Here is a 20,497-nt window from a genome sequence, read left to right on the forward strand (position 1 = left end):
AGCCCTATGCTTTGAGAATGAACGTAGAAAAAACCTCGCATCACCCAGCTAAAGCCTAGCAACGACCTATAAGTAGGGCTGCGCGTGTTTTCGGATAAATCTGAAAAAGTCCGATAAACACTCGCCGGTAAAATTTTCAACAATTCGGATTTATCCGACAAAATCCGATTTTAAATGGGCATTTTCAACGTCCAAAGGGCATTTTCAAAGCTGAGAATCGTCAATCGAAAGAAGCGCACCTCCATCAGCGGCAGCAACCTCGTAAAATATGCTTGCGTCTATAACAACAAGCTTTAAGGTTAAAATACGAAAAAAAAACGTAGCTGTTTAGTATTTAAGTATTTGTGCTTTTATGTATATGTGTTTGTGCGTTCAAACCTTCCAGACGTCTAAAATACACTTAGTGTGTTCGCATATTTTCGTGTTCAGATGTCATTTCATCGAAGATTTCGGAGTATTGAGAATAATAACAATAATAGGTTGAATAATAATAACAGCTAGACTAGCTCCTGCTCCCCCCAGAGGTACACTTTGGCGAGTTTACAGCAATGCACACGAACAGCTTTATTAACAGGGTAATTATAAACAGAAGTGAGAAAAAATTAAAGGATGGAGAAACAGAATTTCATTCGCGCATTTTTATTGGAAGTAAAATTAATAAGAACACATTGCAACAACCTATAATGCAAAATTAAACGCCGAATTTCCTGAAAAAAAAAATAAAGAAACTCCGAAAACACCTGCATCACCTAACTAAGGCCTAGAAATAACCTAGAAGCATCCAGATAAGCCTTCAGATTCCGTCCAGTTTGGCTGTTTTAAGCCTTGCGCGGCTTAGTGCAAGCTTCGACAAATTTTGTTCCTCGATTTTTTTTTTTGCGTTTTATCTTATGTTGGTGGTAAGTCAACGCGTTCAAACGCTTGGCGCGTTTTTATAACTGTTTTGTGGGGACAGTTTCGGTTTCATATTACGAGAACCGCAGTGACGAGACTGGTGCCGCGCGTGTTGTGAGGAGATGATGCAAAAAGATGGTCACATTAGAGCAGGATATTACGGGTTGGCAGATACATATAGTGGCATTACATTACCATCACGTAACTTTGTAGACGTTTGAAAATAACCCCTCAACGCCAGCTGGTTACCAACCCAAATCTCGAATGACAGGCTTTTTGCGGCCTGTATTATTCAAAAACGTAGTTTTCGGACGTAATTAAGCGCCCTATTCTTTGAAACGAAGACCCTGATCAGTAAAATCACGCTATTACGTGTAAAAACTGTACATAATCGGCAAGTATGGCAACAAGTTGCTATGAGAATCACGTATGAACCTCCTTGCACGTATGCGATCCAAGATGACGTCATGGTCGCCATCTTGTATAATCGATCCGCTGTAGCCGTGCGTATCCACGCGAATCCAAAGCCAACGCGAGTCGACCTAGAAGAAGCAGAAGACGAGGGATGTGCAACCGGCACAGCGCATCGCTGCGGCGTCGTTGTCAAAAGTTCGTTGCCGACACACACCTCTGAAACATTCTGTAGGGTAAGCGTAACGTAGTCAGATTCGCTGGCCCGACCGCGCAGTGTCTACGGCGGTCGTAGGCGGCACCGTCGTAGTACTACAAGCTCTGACCGTCGCGCTCGCCAAAACACCGCAATGCCGTCGACCAAGAAAGTGGTTCTGCTGGCCTGCGGTTCCTACAATCCGGTGACCAACATGCACCTGAGGATGTTCGGTACGTCTGACGATACCTTTGCCTGTTACCTTTTGCGCTGCCAGCGACCGAAAGCTGCGCAAAGTCAAACGCACTGTTGTCAAAATGCGCGCGACCGCTTTCGTGGCATCAGCGTAATATCGTTCATATTGCGAAGAGTCCCCAGGTGTGAACTTAAAAAGGTATCGTGCCCCGGAGTTTGGGGTAAGATAGCTTTCGGGTAAATTTCAAAGTGCGCGTCAGAATTTTGATTGGATTGCAAGCGAGCGCATCTCCCACGGACTATAAGTAGACGTTTTCGAGGGGTTTCAGCGCGTCACCGTCATACAGCTACGTTTCTTATTAGAGGCTGTTATTGCTCTTCTGCCCGTCATCTTTTGTGCTCATTGATCGATGTGCACAGCTGTTACCGTCGTAGAAGTGAGGCGTTGCGTACGATGCGCGAAATCACTCTCCTGTCAAAAGATGACGAGCGCGCTTAGAAACTTGCGTTGTCTTCAGGTAACGCCTCGTTCCGTCTCTTGCTTGGCTACGCTGTACGTTGAATGACGATGCGTGGCATACGTGGGACGAAACGGAAGGAAAAAGAAAACAAAAATAAAGGGGGGGGGGGTGCGAGCGTGAATGACGCGCGTAGCGAAAATCGTTACAAGTGCGCTGGCCAACGTTGTGCAATCTCTTCGGAACGCTGACCTCCTATCGTCCGCCGCCCTTTCTCTCTCTCTCTCTCTTATTCTCTCTCACCATCTACCTGGCGCGACGAGCACGATATGTCACATAGCGCACTGTAGTGATGTCTTCTTTTAAAACGTTATCGATGAGCACACCGTGCCTTTTGCCTCACTTTCTAAAATTCCATCGCTAAACAAATAGGACATGCGTACACGGGCAAAGTCTTATTTCACAAATCAGATACTGAGTTAAAAACAATCTCTGAGCACTACGCAAACATTTCACCATTCTTTGTTCTCATGATATCAAGAGTATTCTCCTTTCTTTTTTTTTTTTTTTTTTGTTCCGTTCTTTACTTCTGTGACCCCCGCAGGGGCGTCTGCGTAAGCAGGCGTTTGGTGTGTAGCGGCACCACGGACCCGAGCTAACGGGGGGGTTTCGACCCCTTGCCATGCCCCGCCGTGCGTGGCTTTGCCGTGTCCGGGGAAAAGGGGATCCTGGGGGTTGAGCCGACGCCGGGTGATTGAACCTTTAAGGCCCCCCGGCAGAGGCAACACACCCCTTTGGCCCTGGCTTCACGTAGACGGCACCCCTGGGCTGACCCACCCAGGGGAAATCGGCAGTCGCCTTTTCCTATCTCTCTCCCACATCTTCGTCTTTCTCTCTCACTGTTCACCTTTCCTGTCCTCTCCTCTCTTCAATTAACTTCCGTTTTTCCTGGCGGCAAGGGTTAACCTTGTGCAAATAGCCAACCTTGGGCTAGACGCATTAGGTTATAGCAATGATGTACGGCTGACGCGTGCAAGTAATCCTAAACTCGTACCGTCCCCTCGTTGGGCTCCGTGGTGGGTGGCCGCCATCGTTGCCGAAAGAAATATACATGTCATGCATAAAGCGTTTCCCTTGCTAGCTGATCGCACCGCCACAAAGCGGGCGCGCACCGAAGCCTCCGTCAACTTCCTTTTCAAGCAGAGTGAGTCTTTCCCCCGCTATCATGTTATACATAGCAACAGACCTGAGAAGCCAGTAAGAGCGATTTCTCCATTCCTCGTGGCGAATTCACTGACACAAACAATCGGACCGGGATATAAAGCGAGCAAAATGGCAAGCGGCGACCTCCTTCTGGAGCTGTGTGACAAGGCACAATATGAAAAACTTGCTAACATTAGAGCTTTTGCTGACACATCAGTAACAGTAACGCCCCACCGATCTTTGAACACTGTCCGAGGCGTAGTCTCTGAAACTGACTTGCTGGAACTTTCAGAAGCAGAGCTTTTGGATGGTTGGAAGGACCAGAATGTCATCACTGTAGAAAGAATAAAGATCAGACGAGAGAACACTGAAATACCAACAAAGTATCTAATCATAACTTTTGCCTCAAGCACCCTGCCAGAAACCCTCGAAACGGGCTACACAAAAACCCGAGTAAGACCCTATATTCCAAACCCGCGCCGATGCTTCAAATGTCAGAAGTATGGCCACGGCTCTCAAAGCTGTCGAGGCCACCTTACCTGTGCAAAGTGTGGAGAGAAAGACCACTCTTCGGAAAACTGCTCTGGCAAAGCCCACTGCATAAACTGTGATGGCGATCATCCTGCATATTCTCGATCCTGTGAAACCTGGAAAAAAGAAAAAGAAATAATCACCTTGAAAATAAGAGAAAACATATCGTATAAAGATGCCAGAAGAAGGTGCTCCATTTTTCATAAAGGAAGCTTTGCTGATGCGGCGCGTAAGGGGGCAGCGTCGAACCAGCCTGCGTCACTCCCACGACCCGCCTGTAGCGAGCCGCTGGCTGTGGCGCCCGCCCCCGTGGTGGCAGTAGCTAAGGCTGCTCCACCGACTCAGTCACAGAGTCCCGCGACTCCAGGTTCGTCGGGCCTCAAGACCACGCCTCGCGAGGCTAGGTCTGAAGCACGGACTGTCAGCCTGCGTGCGCGGGCGTCCAGCGCCTCGCGGGAGGCAATGGACACAACACCGGCACCTCTGGTGCCTAAAGACCGGCGCAGCTCTATCGAGCGCGCCCCGAAAGGGAAGCAGAAAATCCAGTGTCCAGAAAAGGACTCTTGATAACCCAATGTTCTCCAGTAGACGCAGAACACCCTCCTTTATTCTGTCATCATGGTCACACAGATAATGCAATGGAACGTGAGAGGACTTATTCACAATCTCGATGACATAACTGAACTACTCTGCAACCATAAGCCTAAGGTGTTCTGTGTCCAGGAGACACATCTAAATCCGAAACAATTTAACTTTCTACGACAATTCGCTATTTTCCGCAAAGACCGTGACAATACTAATGCCTCGTCCGGTGGGGTGGCGATTATTGTAGACAGGTCTGTTGCCTGCCAACAGATCACACTTCAAACCGAGCTTGAAGCAGTCTCAATACGAGGGATTCTCTTCAATCGATTAATTACTATCTGTTCAATATATCTCCCACCAAACTGTCAAGTGAGCAAGACAGAATTTTACAGTTTAATTAACCAGCTTCCGGAACCGTACATTTTAGCCGGTGACTTTAACGCCCACAACAGCCTGTGGGGAGACTCCCGCTGCGACGGAAGAGGCAGATTGATAGAAAACTTCCTAGTTAGTTCCGGTGCCTGTCTCTTTAATAAAAAGGAACCGACCTACTACAGTACGCAGCATAACTCTTACTCCTCAATAGACTTGACAATTGGTTCTGCAACACTTTTTCCACATCTAGAATGGGATGTGATCAGAAATCCGTATGGAAGTGACCACTTCCCTGCAGTGTTAAAATTAAGGGAGGAACAAAGCTCTCTGCCACAGTTTCCTCGATGGAAGCTAGCGTCGGCTGACTGGAAGGGTTTTAAGCAATCATCTCGCTTGTCTCAAGATTTCTTGAAGAATTTAAACATAGATGACGCAGTCACCTATTTTACTGCTTTTATCATTGACTCTGCACAAATGTTCATCCCCGAAACAAATGGTTATTCATCCAAAAGACGTGTTCCCTGGTGGAATGAAGACTGCAGAAAGGCGCGAAAGAAGCAAAATAAGGCTTGGGGCATACTACGCCGTTATCCGAACGCTGAAAATCTCGTTGAATTTAAACAGGCTAAATCACAAGGAAGACGTACCCGACGGCAAGCCAGGAGACAAAGCTGGGAGAAATTTATCTCTGGCATAAATTCGTATACGCAGGAAAGAAAGGTATGGAATGGGCTGAGAAGGCTGAAGGGACAGGAAACTTATCCGTTGCCCTTGGTAGATGAGCAAGGAAACAGTTTGGAAGAGCAGGCAGATGCCCTTGGTGCTCATTTTGAGAGCATTTCTAGTTCCATGCACTACACCGAATCATTCCGAAAATACAAAGAAACCGAGGAATGCAAGGCACTCAACCGCAACTGCCAGCAAAATGAGCCATATAACCGTCCTTTTAACATGGCCGAGCTGAGAGCTGCATTAAATACATGCAAAAGCTCAGCACCGGGAGCTGACAGAGTCGTATACGACATGATTAAAAACCTCCATGCAGACACTCAGATGACACTGCTTGCGCTACTTAACAATATTTGGGCCACCGGATATCTTCCTGCCGCATGGAAAGAGGCTATCATTGTCCCCATTTTAAAACAGGGCAAAGACCCATCTGTATTAACAAGCTACCGCCCGATAGCGCTCACCAGTTGCTTATGCAAGCTATTTGAAAAAATGATAAATCGCCGTCTGCTGCATTATCTTGAATCGAACAATCTGCTTGATCCACACCAGTGTGGCTTCAGAGAGAGTCGTTCAACAACCGACCACCTTGTTTGCATTGAGGCTAACATACGCGATGCATTTGTTCATAAGCAGTACTTCTTGGCAGTGTTCCTTGACCTCGAAAAGGCATATGACACCACGTGGCGCTTCGGAATTCTGCAGGACCTGTCGGCAATGGGTATCCGTGGTAATATGTTAAACGTTATCGAAAGCTACTTAAGCAACCGTACGTTCAGAGTAAGAATTGGCAACGTGTTATCTAAGCCATATGTGCAGGAGACTGGGGTACCACAAGGTGGAGTACTAAGTTGTACGCTCTTTATTGTAAAAATGAACTCCCTGCGCAATTTTATCCCACATAACATGTTTTATTCCATATATGTGGATGATGTGCAAATAGCGTTTAAGTCATGTAATATCGCTATCTGTGAACGACATATCCAACTGGGCCTCAATAAAGTCTCAAAATGGGCTAATCAAAACGGGTTTAAGCTTAACCCCCAGAAAAGCTCTTGCGTCCTTTTTACAAGGAAGAGGGGACTAGTTCCAGAGCCTCACATTGAGCTTTACGGGCAGTTACTACCTGTGAGCACAGAACACAAATTTTTAGGTCTAATACTAGACTCAAAACTCACCTTCCTTCCCCACATTAAGTACCTTAAAGCTAAATGTCTAAAAACTATGAATATAATCAAAATACTTTCACACACGACATGGGGCAGTGACAGAAAATGTCTACTGAATCTACACAAAAGCCTTGTAAGATCACGTTTGGACTACGGTAGCATTGTGTATGCCTCTGCGGCACCAAGCGCCCTGAAGGTATTGGATCCGGTCCATCATCTGGGCATCCGCCTTGCCACCGGTGCTTTTAGGACTAGTCCTGTCCAAAGTCTCTATGTTGAATCCAACGAATGGTCACTCAATTTCCAGAGGCAATACCTTAGCGTTGCATACTTTTGGAAGGTGAATGCAAATATATATCATCCTTATCGCTCTGTCATTAATGACACTGCATGCGCGGCCCTTTTTCATAACCGCACTACAGCTAGAGAGCCCTTCTCATTGCGCGTGAGGAGGTTCTGTGGAGACATGGATGTCCCACTTTTTACGCATGCGCTAATGGCACCAGCGAACCCTCTACCGCCCTGGTCATGGCAAGAGATAGACTGCGATATGACATTTGTCGAAGTTTCGAAACATGCCCCAGAGGCGCATATCCACATGCATTTCCTTGAACTTAAAGAGAAATATGCTTGCCCAGCATTTTACACTGACGCGTCCAAGTCGCATGCCGGTGTAGCATATGCAGTGATTGGCCCGTCATATTCACAATCGGGAGTTATGCACCCGGAAACGAGCATCTTTACAGCAGAGGCCTTCGCTCTTTTAACTGCCGCAAAGCACATAAAAAGCCTTGAGTTAAAAAAGGCAGTAATATTTACTGACTCTCTAAGCGTAGTTAAAGCCTTAGTAAAAGTCCAAAAGCACAAACATGCAGTAGTTCACAATCTGTACTCTGTTTTATGCGGCATGTACGTGTTAAACCAGCGCGTCACTCTGTGTTGGGTGCCGGGCCACAGGGGGATTGAAGGAAACGTCCTTGCCGACGAACTTGCTACATCAACAGGGATGAAAGGTGGCAACACTTCCTTAGCGGTGCCTGTTACAGATTTGAAACCACTCCTTCGCAGTAAACTTAGAAGCTGTTGGCAGAACGTGTGGGACAGAGAAACATCAAACAAACTTCACCTAATTAAACCCTATTTAGGTAACTGGCCATCAACGACGAAGTCCCGTAGACGTGAGGTCTTGATCTGCCGCTTAAGAATAGGTCATACCTATACTACCCATAACTACTTGCTGACTGGTGAGGACCCCCCCACCTGCAATAAATGTGGTCAAGGGCTTACAGTTCTTCACGCTCTCCTAGAGTGTCGGCAAGCTGAACCTGAAAGAAAAAAGTATTTTCAGCAGGCTTACCGAGAAAACATTCTTTTGCACCCAGCAATGTTCCTCGGAAGAGATCCAATATTTGACACAGACACAGTCCTGAATTTTGTTGACAGAACTACCACACTGCATATTATTAATCCTAAAAATACGTAGCACGGCCTACCTTGAGAGGCCGCTGCTGCGATGATTGTACACCTTATAGCACGTACTCGTCGCCCTTGTCTCCAAGGACCCTGACGAGGTATGAAGTGCTACCTTCATACGAATCTCCTTTGATAAGTTCATTTATGCATACCATACTAGCACACTCATTGTATGTCTCAGAAATCATAACATTCTTTTAACAGCTATTCATGTCTTACGCACTTTACAGCAAACGTTTTTAGGCCCATATACAGCCAACGTTACACACTGCCATTGTCATTGACCGCATCATCTCCTACACATCAAATACCTTTTGGCGCTCTTTGGCCATCATTGGCCCTTGCGCCACAAAACAACACATATCATCATCATACTTCTGTGACTGCTTCATATGAAAGTAAATCATTCTCTAATCTTTTGTATTCTGAATATGTGTGCTATCACTGCCTGAATTGTGGTGGTGGCTGTGGGCTTCTGTCAAGTGGCTTGTTTTGCAAACGACTTTTACCTGCAGTCTCCTCCGTCTGATGGAAATAAACTAGTTATTATTATTATAAGGAGATGCCTTAACTCTATTTCGCCGTCTTTTCGCATCGTATAATACCTGTTCTCACGTGTGCAAAATCTATACAAAAACTGCAGTATTCCTTCACACACGGCCTCGTGCTCTTGAATACTGTATATCACTGAATAAAACACTCGTTGCCACGCTGTAAAACATGCAACATCTGGAGGCTGGCTAAGTCAAACCCAACACACCAAAGCCCCACGCCCTTCAAACATCTACATGCTGCATAAGATAAGATGGATATCACATTTAAATAAACCATTCAAACCACTCTGTAGTCTTCGGCATTTATAGGTACAACATTACTCTGATGAAGGTGGGCTTTCATAATATTGTTACATAAAACAGATATGTGTGTAATCAAGTAGGCAGTACTGCCAGTGTGCACTTTTGTTAGTGCGCTCGTGTATCTGAAGGTTCAGTTACAGTGGGTGGAGCTGGGATGGACAGCCATGTTCTTCTGCAACCTTCTGCCCTTGTAGTGGCTGCTGGAAAGGGTCCATAGAACCATGTACTTAGTTGTGCACTATTTAATAGTTTTTTCTTTATGGAAAGTATGTAGTTCAACTACAAACACTACTGTCTTCAATGCAACAAATGTTATTTCTCAAGAGTGCTTTTCATCCCTTTAGTAATGTGGATGGCTTTTTAAAATAGCTTGGATGCTCACTTGCATTGACAATAATAGCCACCAAATTCGGCCCTCTTTTTTTTGTGTGTGGTCAGGAAGCACTTAAGTGCTTTTGTGTCAGTACTAAAGTTGCTTCTATCTGGGAAGCAATTTTGCCCAGAAAGGAGCACTTCGGTACTTATAGTACTCAAGCAACTTCGCGCAGAAGTTTTGTTTTCAAGAAGTCTTTCTGCTTGTTGCCTCCTTCCCTGCACCGAAATACATCAAATGTATGACACCACAGTAGGACAGTATCTTAGCATAAAATGGAACAGTCTTTGAAAATTGAGGTAGAAGCTGTTTCAATTTGTTCTAATATTTTTGTTATTATTGTGGTCATAATGATGTTCTCGTATAACCATTGTGCCCTGCCTCAAGTACTAGCTTGCTTTTAGCTGAAGGGTATGCATTTCCACTGGTTTGTTCATTGTTATATGCAGAAAACAGCGCTATAAGACGAGATGAAACGAAAAACCACAGCACAGTGGTCTGTGTTCTTTCATTTCGACCCGTCTTATAGTGCTGTTTCCTGCATGTAATGCTTTGAGCCGTTATGGCTTCGTGCCCTTTTTGCCTTCATCAGCATTTCCTGGCACATTATGGTGATGTGCCTTTTCCGCTTTTGGTGCAGAGGTGGCCCGGGACTACCTCACTAATAACGCTTCCATGGAAGTGGTGTGTGGCCTCATGTCCCCAGTGTCCGATGGTTACGGCAAGGCTGGCCTGACAGCCGCCAACCATCGCTGTCGGATGCTAACCCTGGCCCTGGCCACCTCCTCATGGATCAGGTGAGTGGCCGGAGAATCTGAGCATTGGGCGGAAAAAAAAGTGACCTAAGGTTCATTGGGAGAAGGACCGACTCTTGCATCGAACAGGCTATGTCTGTAGCTGTTGACACTGAACGCATGCACTCTCGACCTTGCCTTGCTTTCCTTGTACCTTGCCATTTATTTTCCAATGCTCTTGCCCCTCGTTGTGGCACCTCAAGATTATTTAAGTACTTTTTTAATATAGGCTGATAATGACATGAAATAACTACTTCACAATCTTCAGGCATCACAAGAGGGACCTTTCTTATCTCCTTGACGTGTAACGTTAACGCTCTCCACGAATCAGAGCCAGGAAGCACGTATTGGCTGATATATATACGTTAATATACGCTGCTAATAATGACATCACCCACTACGATGGCCTAGTGGTTATGGTGCTCGACTGCTGGCCCGAAGGTTGCGGGATCGAATCCCGGCCACGGCGGCTGCATTTTCGATGGAGGCGAAAATGGTTGAGACCCCTGTACTTAGATTTAGGTGCACATTAAAGAGCCCCAGGTGGTCAAAATTTCCGGAGCCCTCCACTACGGCGTCCCTCATAATCATATCGTGGTTTTGGGACGTTAAACCCTCACAATTATTAATTGTAATAATGACATTGACTGCATTGTAAAATGGACATCACTGCTTTCCACCCTGAGGAGCCACGACATCACTTCGATTCAAGGAATGTTTTCGCGTACAGATCAAAGTTTGCCATTCGCTTATTCTTTGTGTTTAGAATCACTAGTGTTTGTCAACTTGTTCATTGATTCGTTCTTCTTAATTTGCGTGAATTTGATTGCATCTGCCAGGCTAGACACGTGGGAGTGTGAGCAGGAGAACTGGACGCAGACGCGGCGCGTGCTTGACCACCACCGACAGAGGATAGCAGTGGAAGGTCTGCCCACGCAGTCGGGACCCAAGCGACGACGGAGGCGGCAGAGCAACGACAACCTGATTGGTGAGCACAATACAGTGCTTAGTATTCTCTTTGCTCATATTCATCAAAGACTGGATCATTGTGAAGGGCACCACGTATGGCAGTGGATCTTCCGGTGCAGTTTGAATTTAACCCATATATGCCCAGTGTCCCACATATAGGACACTTCTTTGATGCACTCTAACATCGCTATTTCTTTAGCTGATGACTAGCGCCACCTACAGCACATTAAGCAGGCCTCATTCTCAATGTGTACAAGCCTAGACATTGCTTGCTTTTCCTGCTGCCACGTGCCGACCGCTTTCTCCGGGCAAACGCATGCTTTGCATGAAAGACGCCATGGAGAGGAAGAAGTGCACGTGAAATGCCGACCGTTTTCTCCGGGCAAACGCGTGCTTTGTACGAAAGACGTCATGGAGAGGAAGAAGTGCAATGTCGGTGTGCACGTGAAATGTTTCAAGGCTTACCACATCCGCATATAGCGCCCCCAACGCCCAGTGTCCTATATGTATAGGACAGCTTGAAAATAAGTGTTGAGTTTACCTGGCAGTAAATAAACAACTTGTGCTTTCTTTTGAGGGTAGAAGTACACTTTCTGTGAAAAAAGGTTTGTTTTGTCATTTTTTCTCAGTTTGGGCATATATGGGTTAACATAGTCTTTCAGCAGCCCATGTTCTGTTGCAGTGGAAGTAAACACTAACAGGGGGAAGCTTTGTTTTCAGGCCAGTCGAACTTCAACAGGCCTTGACGGTCGCTAGGTGAATCTGGTTTCAGCCAGTGTCACCGTGGCGTTGTAATCTTGCTCTGGCTGGCGCTATCGCACCACGTGTGTGTTCCGCCCCGCCACGGTGGTCTAGTGGTTATGGCGCTCGACTACTGACCCGAAGGTCGCGGGATCAAATCCCGGCCGCGGCGGCTGCATTTTCGATGGAGGCGAAAATGTTTGAGGCCTGTGTACTTAGATTTAGGTGCACGTTAAAGAACCCCAGGTGGTCGAAATTTCCGTAGCCCTCCACTACGGCGTCTCATAATCATATCGTGGTTTTGGGACGTTAAACCCCAGATATTATTATTATTATTACGTGTGTGTTCCGAGTGCCAGGCATGACTGGCAGATGATAAGCAGATTCCAGCGCTATGGTGACGCTGGCTGAAAGCACAGATTCGCCTAGCGACATTCAAAGCATGTCGGAGTTCAACTGGGCGTTTGCGTTTCTTTTACACCGCAATATAGTACATTACTCACGAATTGAAGCACAACATAATTTATTTTAGTATAATGACGGCTTTGAGCAATTGTTTGCCATAACCGTGTATGTCGCTGCAAATCTCGCCGCGAAAGGTAATGTTGGCTCTGATGTAAGTGCTTGAGTCAAATTCATGTCGATATGACGAACTGTAGATGCTGGAAACGAAAGTGCAAGCATTACTTGTTTGTTTGTTTTTTGTTTGTTTGTTTAGTATTTATTATGTTTTCTTAGCCAACAAGCATTTCAAATAGGAGTGGTGAGAAAAACAGAAAAACAAGATTATAAGTGCAAAGAGAGAATACAGTTTTTTTAACTATACAATAACTATCAAGATGGCTGTGTGTGCCATGTCCTAGGCGTATGTTAAAAGCAAATTCCTGGGAGTCAATACTTATTCAGATTTTTTCACCTTGACAAGCGTTGTACCAATCAGTACGAAATTTGTAATTGAAAAAAAATAATGGAATAAGCGAACTCCTTCAATACGGTCATATTGAATTGCTGTGCCGAAGCGTAAGGTCGAAGGGCAGAGTTGTTTGCAAATTGTCAACCAAAAATTCACATTTTGAAATGAAAGACCTTTGCAAAGCATTCACCAGCATTTGGTGAATAAGTACCATTCGAATTTAAAACCCCTCACCAGAGCAGGATTGGCCACCCTGGTGTAGTACTTGGCCACTACCTCCCACATGAATACACCAATTAACCCTCGGCCCTCAGTCCCCAGCGGCTGCGAAGCAACTGACCAAGGCGGCGGCCAGACCTGCGACGCAGCGGAGGGTGCTAAGAATCTCTGGGTCCGGACAGGCCGCCATTGGAATCTGAACTTGGCTGCGTATAACGCTAGAACTTTATCTAGTGAGGCGAGTCTAGCTGTACTATTCGAGGAATTAGAGGGTGTTCAATGGGATGTAATAGGGCTCAGTGAGGTTAGGAGGCCACAAGAGGCATATACAGTGCTGAAGAACGGACACGTCGTATGCTATCGTGGCTTAGCTGACAGAAGAGAACTAGGGGTGGGATTCCTTATTCATAAAAATATAGCTGGTAAAATAGAGGAATACTATAGCATTAATGAGAGGGTGATATGTATCGTAATTAAGTTTAATAAGAGGTACAAGATGAAGGTGGTTCAGGCCTACGCGCCTACATCCAGCCATGATGATCAACTGGCTGAACGCTTCTACGAAGACGTAGAATCAGCAATGAGTAAGGTAAAGACACAGTATACTGTACTGATGGGCGACTTTAATGCAAAGGTAGGCAAGAAGCAGGCTGGAGATCATGCAGTTGGGGAATATGGCATCGGTTCTAGAAACGCCAGAGGGGAGTTACTAGTAGAGTTTGCAGAACGCAATAATTTACGCATCTTGAATACCTTCTACAGAAAACGGGCTACTCGTAAGTGGACGTGGAGGAGTCCTAATGGCGAAACTAAAAATGAAATAGACTTCATAATGTGCGGCCTCCCGGGCATTGTACAGGATGTGGAAGTAGTTAACAAGATCCGATGCAGTGACCATAGAATGGTAAGATCTAGAATTCAACTAGACGTGAGGAAGGAACGGCAGAAACTGATACGCAAGAAGCCGATTAATGAACTAGCTCTGTGAGGGAAAGTACAGGAATTCAGAGTTTCACTTCAGAATAGGTATGCGGCTTTAACCGAGGAAACCGACCTTAGTGTTGACGCAATAAATGATAATCTGACTAGTATCATTAAGGAGTGTGCAGTGGAAGTCGGGGGTACAGTCGTCAGACAGAACACTGGTAAGCTATCCCAAGAGACGAAAAACCTCATTAAGAAACGTCAAGCTCTGAAAGCCTCAAGTGCAACAGACAAAATAGAGCTGGCGGAGCTTTCGAAGCTAATCAATAGGCGTAAAGTATCCGACATAAGAAAGTATAATATGGAGAGAATTGAGCATGCTCTAAAGAACGGAAGAAGCCTCAAAGCTATGAAGACAAAACTGTGCATAGGCAAAAATCAGATGTATGCATTAAGGGACAAGGAAGGCAATGTCAAAAACAATATGGATAGAATAGTTGAGGTAGCGGAAGAGTTCTACAGAGATCTGTACAGCAGCCGAGACAGTCAGGATGATAACGTAAGAAGCAGTATTAGCGCAGAGGAATCTGACATCCCACCAGTATTGACAGGAGGAGTAAAGAAAGCCCTAAAGGGAATGCAAAGAGGCAAAGCAGCTGGTGAGGATCAGGTAACATCAGACCTGTTGAAAGACGGTGGAGAGATTATGTTAGAAAAACTGGCCACCCTGTATACGAAGTGTCTCTCGACGGGGAGGATACCAGAATCTTGGAAGAATGCCAACATTATCTTGATCCATAAGAAAGGGGACGTCAAGGACCTGAAAAATTACAGGCCCATAAGCTTACTGTCCGTTGTCTACAAGCTATTTACAAAAGTAATTGCTAACAGAATTAATACGACATTAGAGTTCAATCAACCAAGGGACCAGGCAGGATTTCGCACAGGCTTCTCAACAATAGACCATATTCATACTATCAATCAGGTGATAGAGAAATGCGCGGAATACAACCAACCCCTATACATAGCCTTCATAGATTACGAGAAGGCATTTGACTCGGTGGAGACATCAGCAGTCATGCAGGCACTGCGGAATCAGGGCATCGACGAAGCCTACATAAACATAATGGAAGAAATCTACAGCGGCTCCACGGCCACTATAGTCCTCCATAAAGAAAGCGAGAGAATCCCAATAAAGAAGGGCGTACGGCAGGGAGACACGATCTGTCCAATGTTATTCACCGCGTGTTTACAGGAGGTTTTCAGGGCCCTAGATTGGGAAGAATTAGGGATAAGAGTTAATGGAGAGTATCTCAGTAACCTGCGATTCGCTGATGACATTGCATTGATGAGTAACGCGGGAGACGAATTACAGCTCATGATTACTGAACTGGATACGGAAAGTAGAAGAGTTGGTCTGAAAATTAATATGCATAAAACTAAAGTAATGTGGAACAATCTTGGCAGAGAACAGCGCTTTGCGATAGGTGGAGAGACACTGGAAGTTGTAAAGGAGTACGTCTACTTAGGACAGGTAGTAACCGCGGAGCCGAACCATGAGAGTGAAATAACTAGAAGAATAAGGATGGGATGGGGCTCATTCGGCAAGCATTCTCAAATCATGAATGGTAATCTACCACTATCCCTCAAGAGAAAGGTATATAACAGCTGCATCTTACCGGTACTTACCTACGGAGCAGAAACCTGGAGACTTACAAAGAGGGTTCAACTTAAATTGAGGACGACGCAGCAAGCGATGGAAAGGAAAAGGATAGGTGTAGCCTTAAGAGACAGGAAGAGAGCAGAGTGGGTCAGGGAACAAACGGGGGTTAAGGACATCATAGTTGAAATCAAGAAGAAGAAATGGATATGGGCCGGGCACGTAGCACGTCGGCAGGATAACCGGTGGTCGTTAAGGGTAACTGACTGGATTCCAAGAGATGGTAAACGCGTGAGGGGGAGACAGAAAATTAGGTGGGTAGATGAGATTAAGAAGTTTGTAGGTATAACGTGGCAGCAGAAGGCACAGGACCGGGTTGATTGGCGGAACATGGGAGAGGCCTTTGCCCTGCAGTCGGCGTAGACAGGCTGATGATGATGATGATGAATTTAAAACTCCCTATTGTTCTCCTTCGGTATAAATTGAATTAGTTGCCTTCGGAAAAAGCATCCAGCGTGCAGCAGGTGGAAATGCCCAAAATTACTAGCACCCGTTAAGCTAAGCATTTCTTAAAGCAAGTCATGTTGTTGGGCTAGTTGGGTCATACATTCAGCAAAATTTTGAACTGCGCAAAGAAGATAAGATAAAAACAGGAACACAGATGCACACACGAAGCACAGGACTTCCAACTGATTTTATTTACTGGAAGCAGATGGCTTATAGGTTCTGCAAAATAACAAAACAACAGAGCAAGGAAAAAGACGCAGTGACATTGTTAAAAACAATGGCAAGAATGTGTGCGCATCACTTAGTGGGAGTGACCTGATGCGCCCATATAAGAATTCAGAATCTTTGCTTGATATCAGGCACTCCCGCGTACGTGATGAGCACGTGTTCGTACTGTTGTTTTTAACAATGTCATGCATTTGTTCCTTGCCCTGTTTTTTTTTTTGTTATTTTGAACAATACACTCAATTTGTTTATGCCAATTGGCCAATTGTGTCAACTTGTGGACAAAAAAAGAGCAAAATACATTGCTCACTAGACGAATTGAACCTTTTGCATAGCCAATATGTGTTGACTTAACCTAAGTGTACTGCGTATGACTGTAAACAATCACTTTGGTGAAGGCACTACAATGTTTGAGGTGCCATGTTCCAGAACCAACGTCAAAAATATTACTTTTCTTTTCTCAAAATAATTGCTACCAAAAGCTAATTGCACTCGCATTTGGAGCCTATGAATTCATTATTTTTATGTCTAAATGGAACATGACTGACTGCAGAATAATGAAGTGCTTAATTATAAGGTAATTACAATTAATTACTGAAACTCACTTAAAACACTACTCCATTTTCTTTCTTAGAATGTAATATTGAGTGCCTTGTAATTATGGTGTGCAAATTTAACACATTTGTAGACAGTGCATCATAATTCACGCCTGAAGGGGATATTACAGTATCTAGCTATTCAAAAATTTTCACTTTCTACTGAACAGCTCATTTCTACTGTCTCCAGAAACACGAGTGACAGCTTTGTATATCTCTTGAACTAGTTGACTTACAACAAAAGCTATTTCATGTTTGAAATCAGTGTAGAAAACTAAACAAGTCTAGTTATTTTTTCATCAGGTTTGGCCAAGAATCATGTCCAGTACAAGAAACATCTCCACAAGCCATGTTCGTGATTGTAAAGTGTTTACTCAGACTAAACACAACAATTCTTAAAGGGGCCCTGCAACACTTTTCCAAGTAACCATCGAATGGCTTCTCTAAAGAAGTTTATTGCCTCACGATTAGACCGCCGCAAAAATTTTCAGAATCCAGCAATTACGAGCGGAGTTACAGAGGTTTGTCGCATGCTGTAATTGCTCTCTCTCTTCTCTCATCCCAACGAATATGCTGGAAGCTAAGCAGAGAGGGATGGCACGGTGAAAGAAGTAATGTAATGCGCTCGTCATGTCCTTGAGCACTTTATATCTTTTTCTTTGAACGCGTGGCTAACCTTCAGTGAGATTGTGAGTGCGCGTGGGGGCACGTGGTGGCCTCCTGCAGCAGGCGCAGTAACTATGCAGTCCGCGTCAATGCTCAGATCAGCTAATGGCCGTGAATTTGGGTATATAGTGCGGTCATATGAATATATGGCATCTATTGTAGAGAGAAAAGGAAGCGATTTGTTAGGTAACTTTGAGAATCAGTTGTAAATTTCAGGCCGCGTGCTGCACTAGTATAATGTTTGGCTCACGTGTTCTCAGGAGCATCAACTACCGATCGGCAGCGCTTTCTAACCATGCTGAAAAAGTGTTGCAGGGCCCCTTCAACAAAAGGACATAGACGTTTCACCGCCTATGTAGGTGGCATCCTCAGTATATACAGTGGCAACAAATGAGCAGAGGTCGACCAGTCCAGAAGTCACATACATCCTTATCTGTCTTCCCCCGCAAATTTTACGCATGTGTATCTATTTGCAGAGTCAGTGTCGAATGTTCAGCTGATGCTGCTGTGTGGAGCTGACCTGTTGCAGTCGTTCCAGGTGCCGGGACTCTGGGCTGACAAAGACGTGAGTCGTCTTAGCAATGTCCTGTGCACCACACGCAGAGCCTTCAAAGTTTGCACAGCCTGTCATATGTGTATGTGCTTATGCATGTGTATTCATGCACGAATGCATAAAGTACTCACGGATTGAAACGCGACATCAAATTTTTTGCTATGACGATTGGTATGCGCAACTGCTCGGGATAACCACATCATGTCGTGATGAATCTGGTCTCTAAAGATAATGTTGGCTCTGACCTACGTGTTCGAGTCGAAATTATGCCGATAGTGACTCAGAACTGAAGACAGTGGAAACGAAAGTATGTGCGTTACTTAGCCCTAAATTGTCCTGTTTCAATTCGTGAGTGTCGTACATATGGCATGGCATCTGAAACATGCCACGTATCTACCAGGATGCTTCTTCGTTAGCTCAATTGGTAGAGCGACTGCCCCGGAAAGGTGTTGGTCCTGGTCTTGATCCTCTCATGACACCTGCTGTGTGGTACCGAAGCCAGTAAGCTTGATTGAAGGGCTAAATTTTCTTAGACAGTAATGTGTAGTGACCCAATACAGCCTCTTTCTCAATAGAGTTCGAAGTCATGACAGCCCATGCAGCAGCCACTATATTTGAGGGGATGTATTCAAGCCCATGTCAGTGATGTGAGCTTCATTTTTATCGCAATTTCTTATGTGCACTCCAAAGGTCAGCTTTAAAGGGGCCCTGCAACACTTTTTTCAGCATGGTCAGAAAACGCTGTCGATCGGTAGTCGAGCCACCTGAGAATACTCAAGCCAAACGTTATAGCACAGCAGGCGGCCTGGAATTTACCATTAATTCTCAAAGTTCGCTAGAAATTGTTCCCTCTTCTCTCTAGAAATGATGCCATATACCCAAATTATTGCACCATATACTCAAAGTGCACAGCCATTGGCTGATTGGAGCATTGTGAGCTACATAGTTCCATGGCCGCTGCAGGATGCCGGCACGTGCCCGTGCGCATGCTCGCAATCACACTGAAACTAAGGCGTGCTTTTCGAAGGAAAAATCAAAAGGAAGTGCTCAAGGTCATGACTCGCCTTGAGGAAGAAACGCATCTTCTTGCCCATCTTATCATCCACCTCTCTGCGTAGCCTTCAGTGCACTCACTGTTACGAAAGGATGAGAGAAAGCGCTTAAAGCGTGCGACAAATCACTAATTCCGCCCATACTTGGCGGATTCTAAATATTTTGCGGCAGTCTCTCCGTGAGGCAGTAAGCTCTTTTATTGATGCTATTAGACGATTTCTTGAAAAAGTGCTGCAGGGCCCTTTTAATGCACATTGTGCTGTGAAGTAGGTAGGCACTACATGTATGCAAATCCGATCGTTGTTCCTTAAAGGAGTACTGACATGAATTTTAAAATTTTTCGGGTTGTTGCTCTAAATGAAAGCACGGGTGTCGAGAACCCTAAAAAGAGTGTTGTGGTGCCTGGGGATGGATTGCATATATTTTTAATACCGCTTCTTTCAACCAGCAGTTTCGGTTTCGGTTTCGAGAGGGTGGCTTCATAGTGACGTGTCAAGTCTGCCCGTGACGTCACGGGCAGACTGCAACCCACGAAATATGCACCTGCTGTCCTTTGCTGTCAGTCGAACGTGGTTCATGATGAGTGAACTGTCGTCCAGTGCCTCCGACAGCGATTTCTGTGATTTAGGCTGCATGCAGAACCCAGACTTCGCAAACCAAGTGAGCTGACTTGAAACGTCATAGGGCTCTCCATGCGGTGAAGCTGCCTTGCTGGGAGATGAAAACTTCAAAATCAAACTTAAATATTTATACGTGTTTCCCGGATGCGGTGTGGGGAGAGCGTTAACACTACATGCCAAGGAAACCAAAAACGTCCGTTTTGCTGCACTTCAAAATCGTGTCAGTACTCCTTTAATCATTACCGAGGGGGTTTAAAAAGAATATCTGGAGCGGAAATTATATACCTCAAGAGTGAAGCCATGCGCTAATGATGGCGGCTTCAGTGGCACTCTTAGTAGGCGCACGATAAAGCAACGTTTAGCGAAGAAAAGTGAAAATGTTCCTCTCAAGCCCTACGAATCTAACATATGGGTAATTTCTTCCTGGCAGATACTACTCATAGTGTATCTTTGTTGCTGGTTTTCTTAAAGAGCATCAAATTCTTGGCAAGTTTTATTGGAGACCAAGTCATCAATACTCATCTCGATGCATTACCTTCTCCGTAAACAACGATCTTTTATTTTATAGTTAACCTAGTGCTTACATTAAAGGAGTACTGACACGGTTT

General features: G+C 45.1%; 1 protein-coding gene across 1 annotated transcript in view; it reads left to right on the forward strand.

Annotated features, from left to right (window-relative positions):
* The first annotated feature begins 1,431 nt into the window (after window positions 1-1,431).
* Window positions 1,432-20,497, forward strand: part of LOC119372078 (nicotinamide/nicotinic acid mononucleotide adenylyltransferase 3) — a 30,502-nt gene continuing 11,436 nt past the window's right edge. The window contains exons 1-4 of the mRNA XM_037642530.2: window positions 1,432-1,734; window positions 10,090-10,246; window positions 11,083-11,231; window positions 18,140-18,228. Of these exons, the coding sequence (XP_037498458.1) occupies window positions 1,656-1,734; window positions 10,090-10,246; window positions 11,083-11,231; window positions 18,140-18,228 (474 nt within the window). The 5' untranslated portion in view covers window positions 1,432-1,655. The remainder of the gene's footprint in view (window positions 1,735-10,089; window positions 10,247-11,082; window positions 11,232-18,139; window positions 18,229-20,497) is intronic.

The sequence above is a fragment of the Rhipicephalus sanguineus genome, chromosome 10 (genome assembly GCF_013339695.2).
Source record: "Rhipicephalus sanguineus isolate Rsan-2018 chromosome 10, BIME_Rsan_1.4, whole genome shotgun sequence".
In the NCBI taxonomy this organism is placed as follows: domain Eukaryota; kingdom Metazoa; phylum Arthropoda; class Arachnida; order Ixodida; family Ixodidae; genus Rhipicephalus; species Rhipicephalus sanguineus.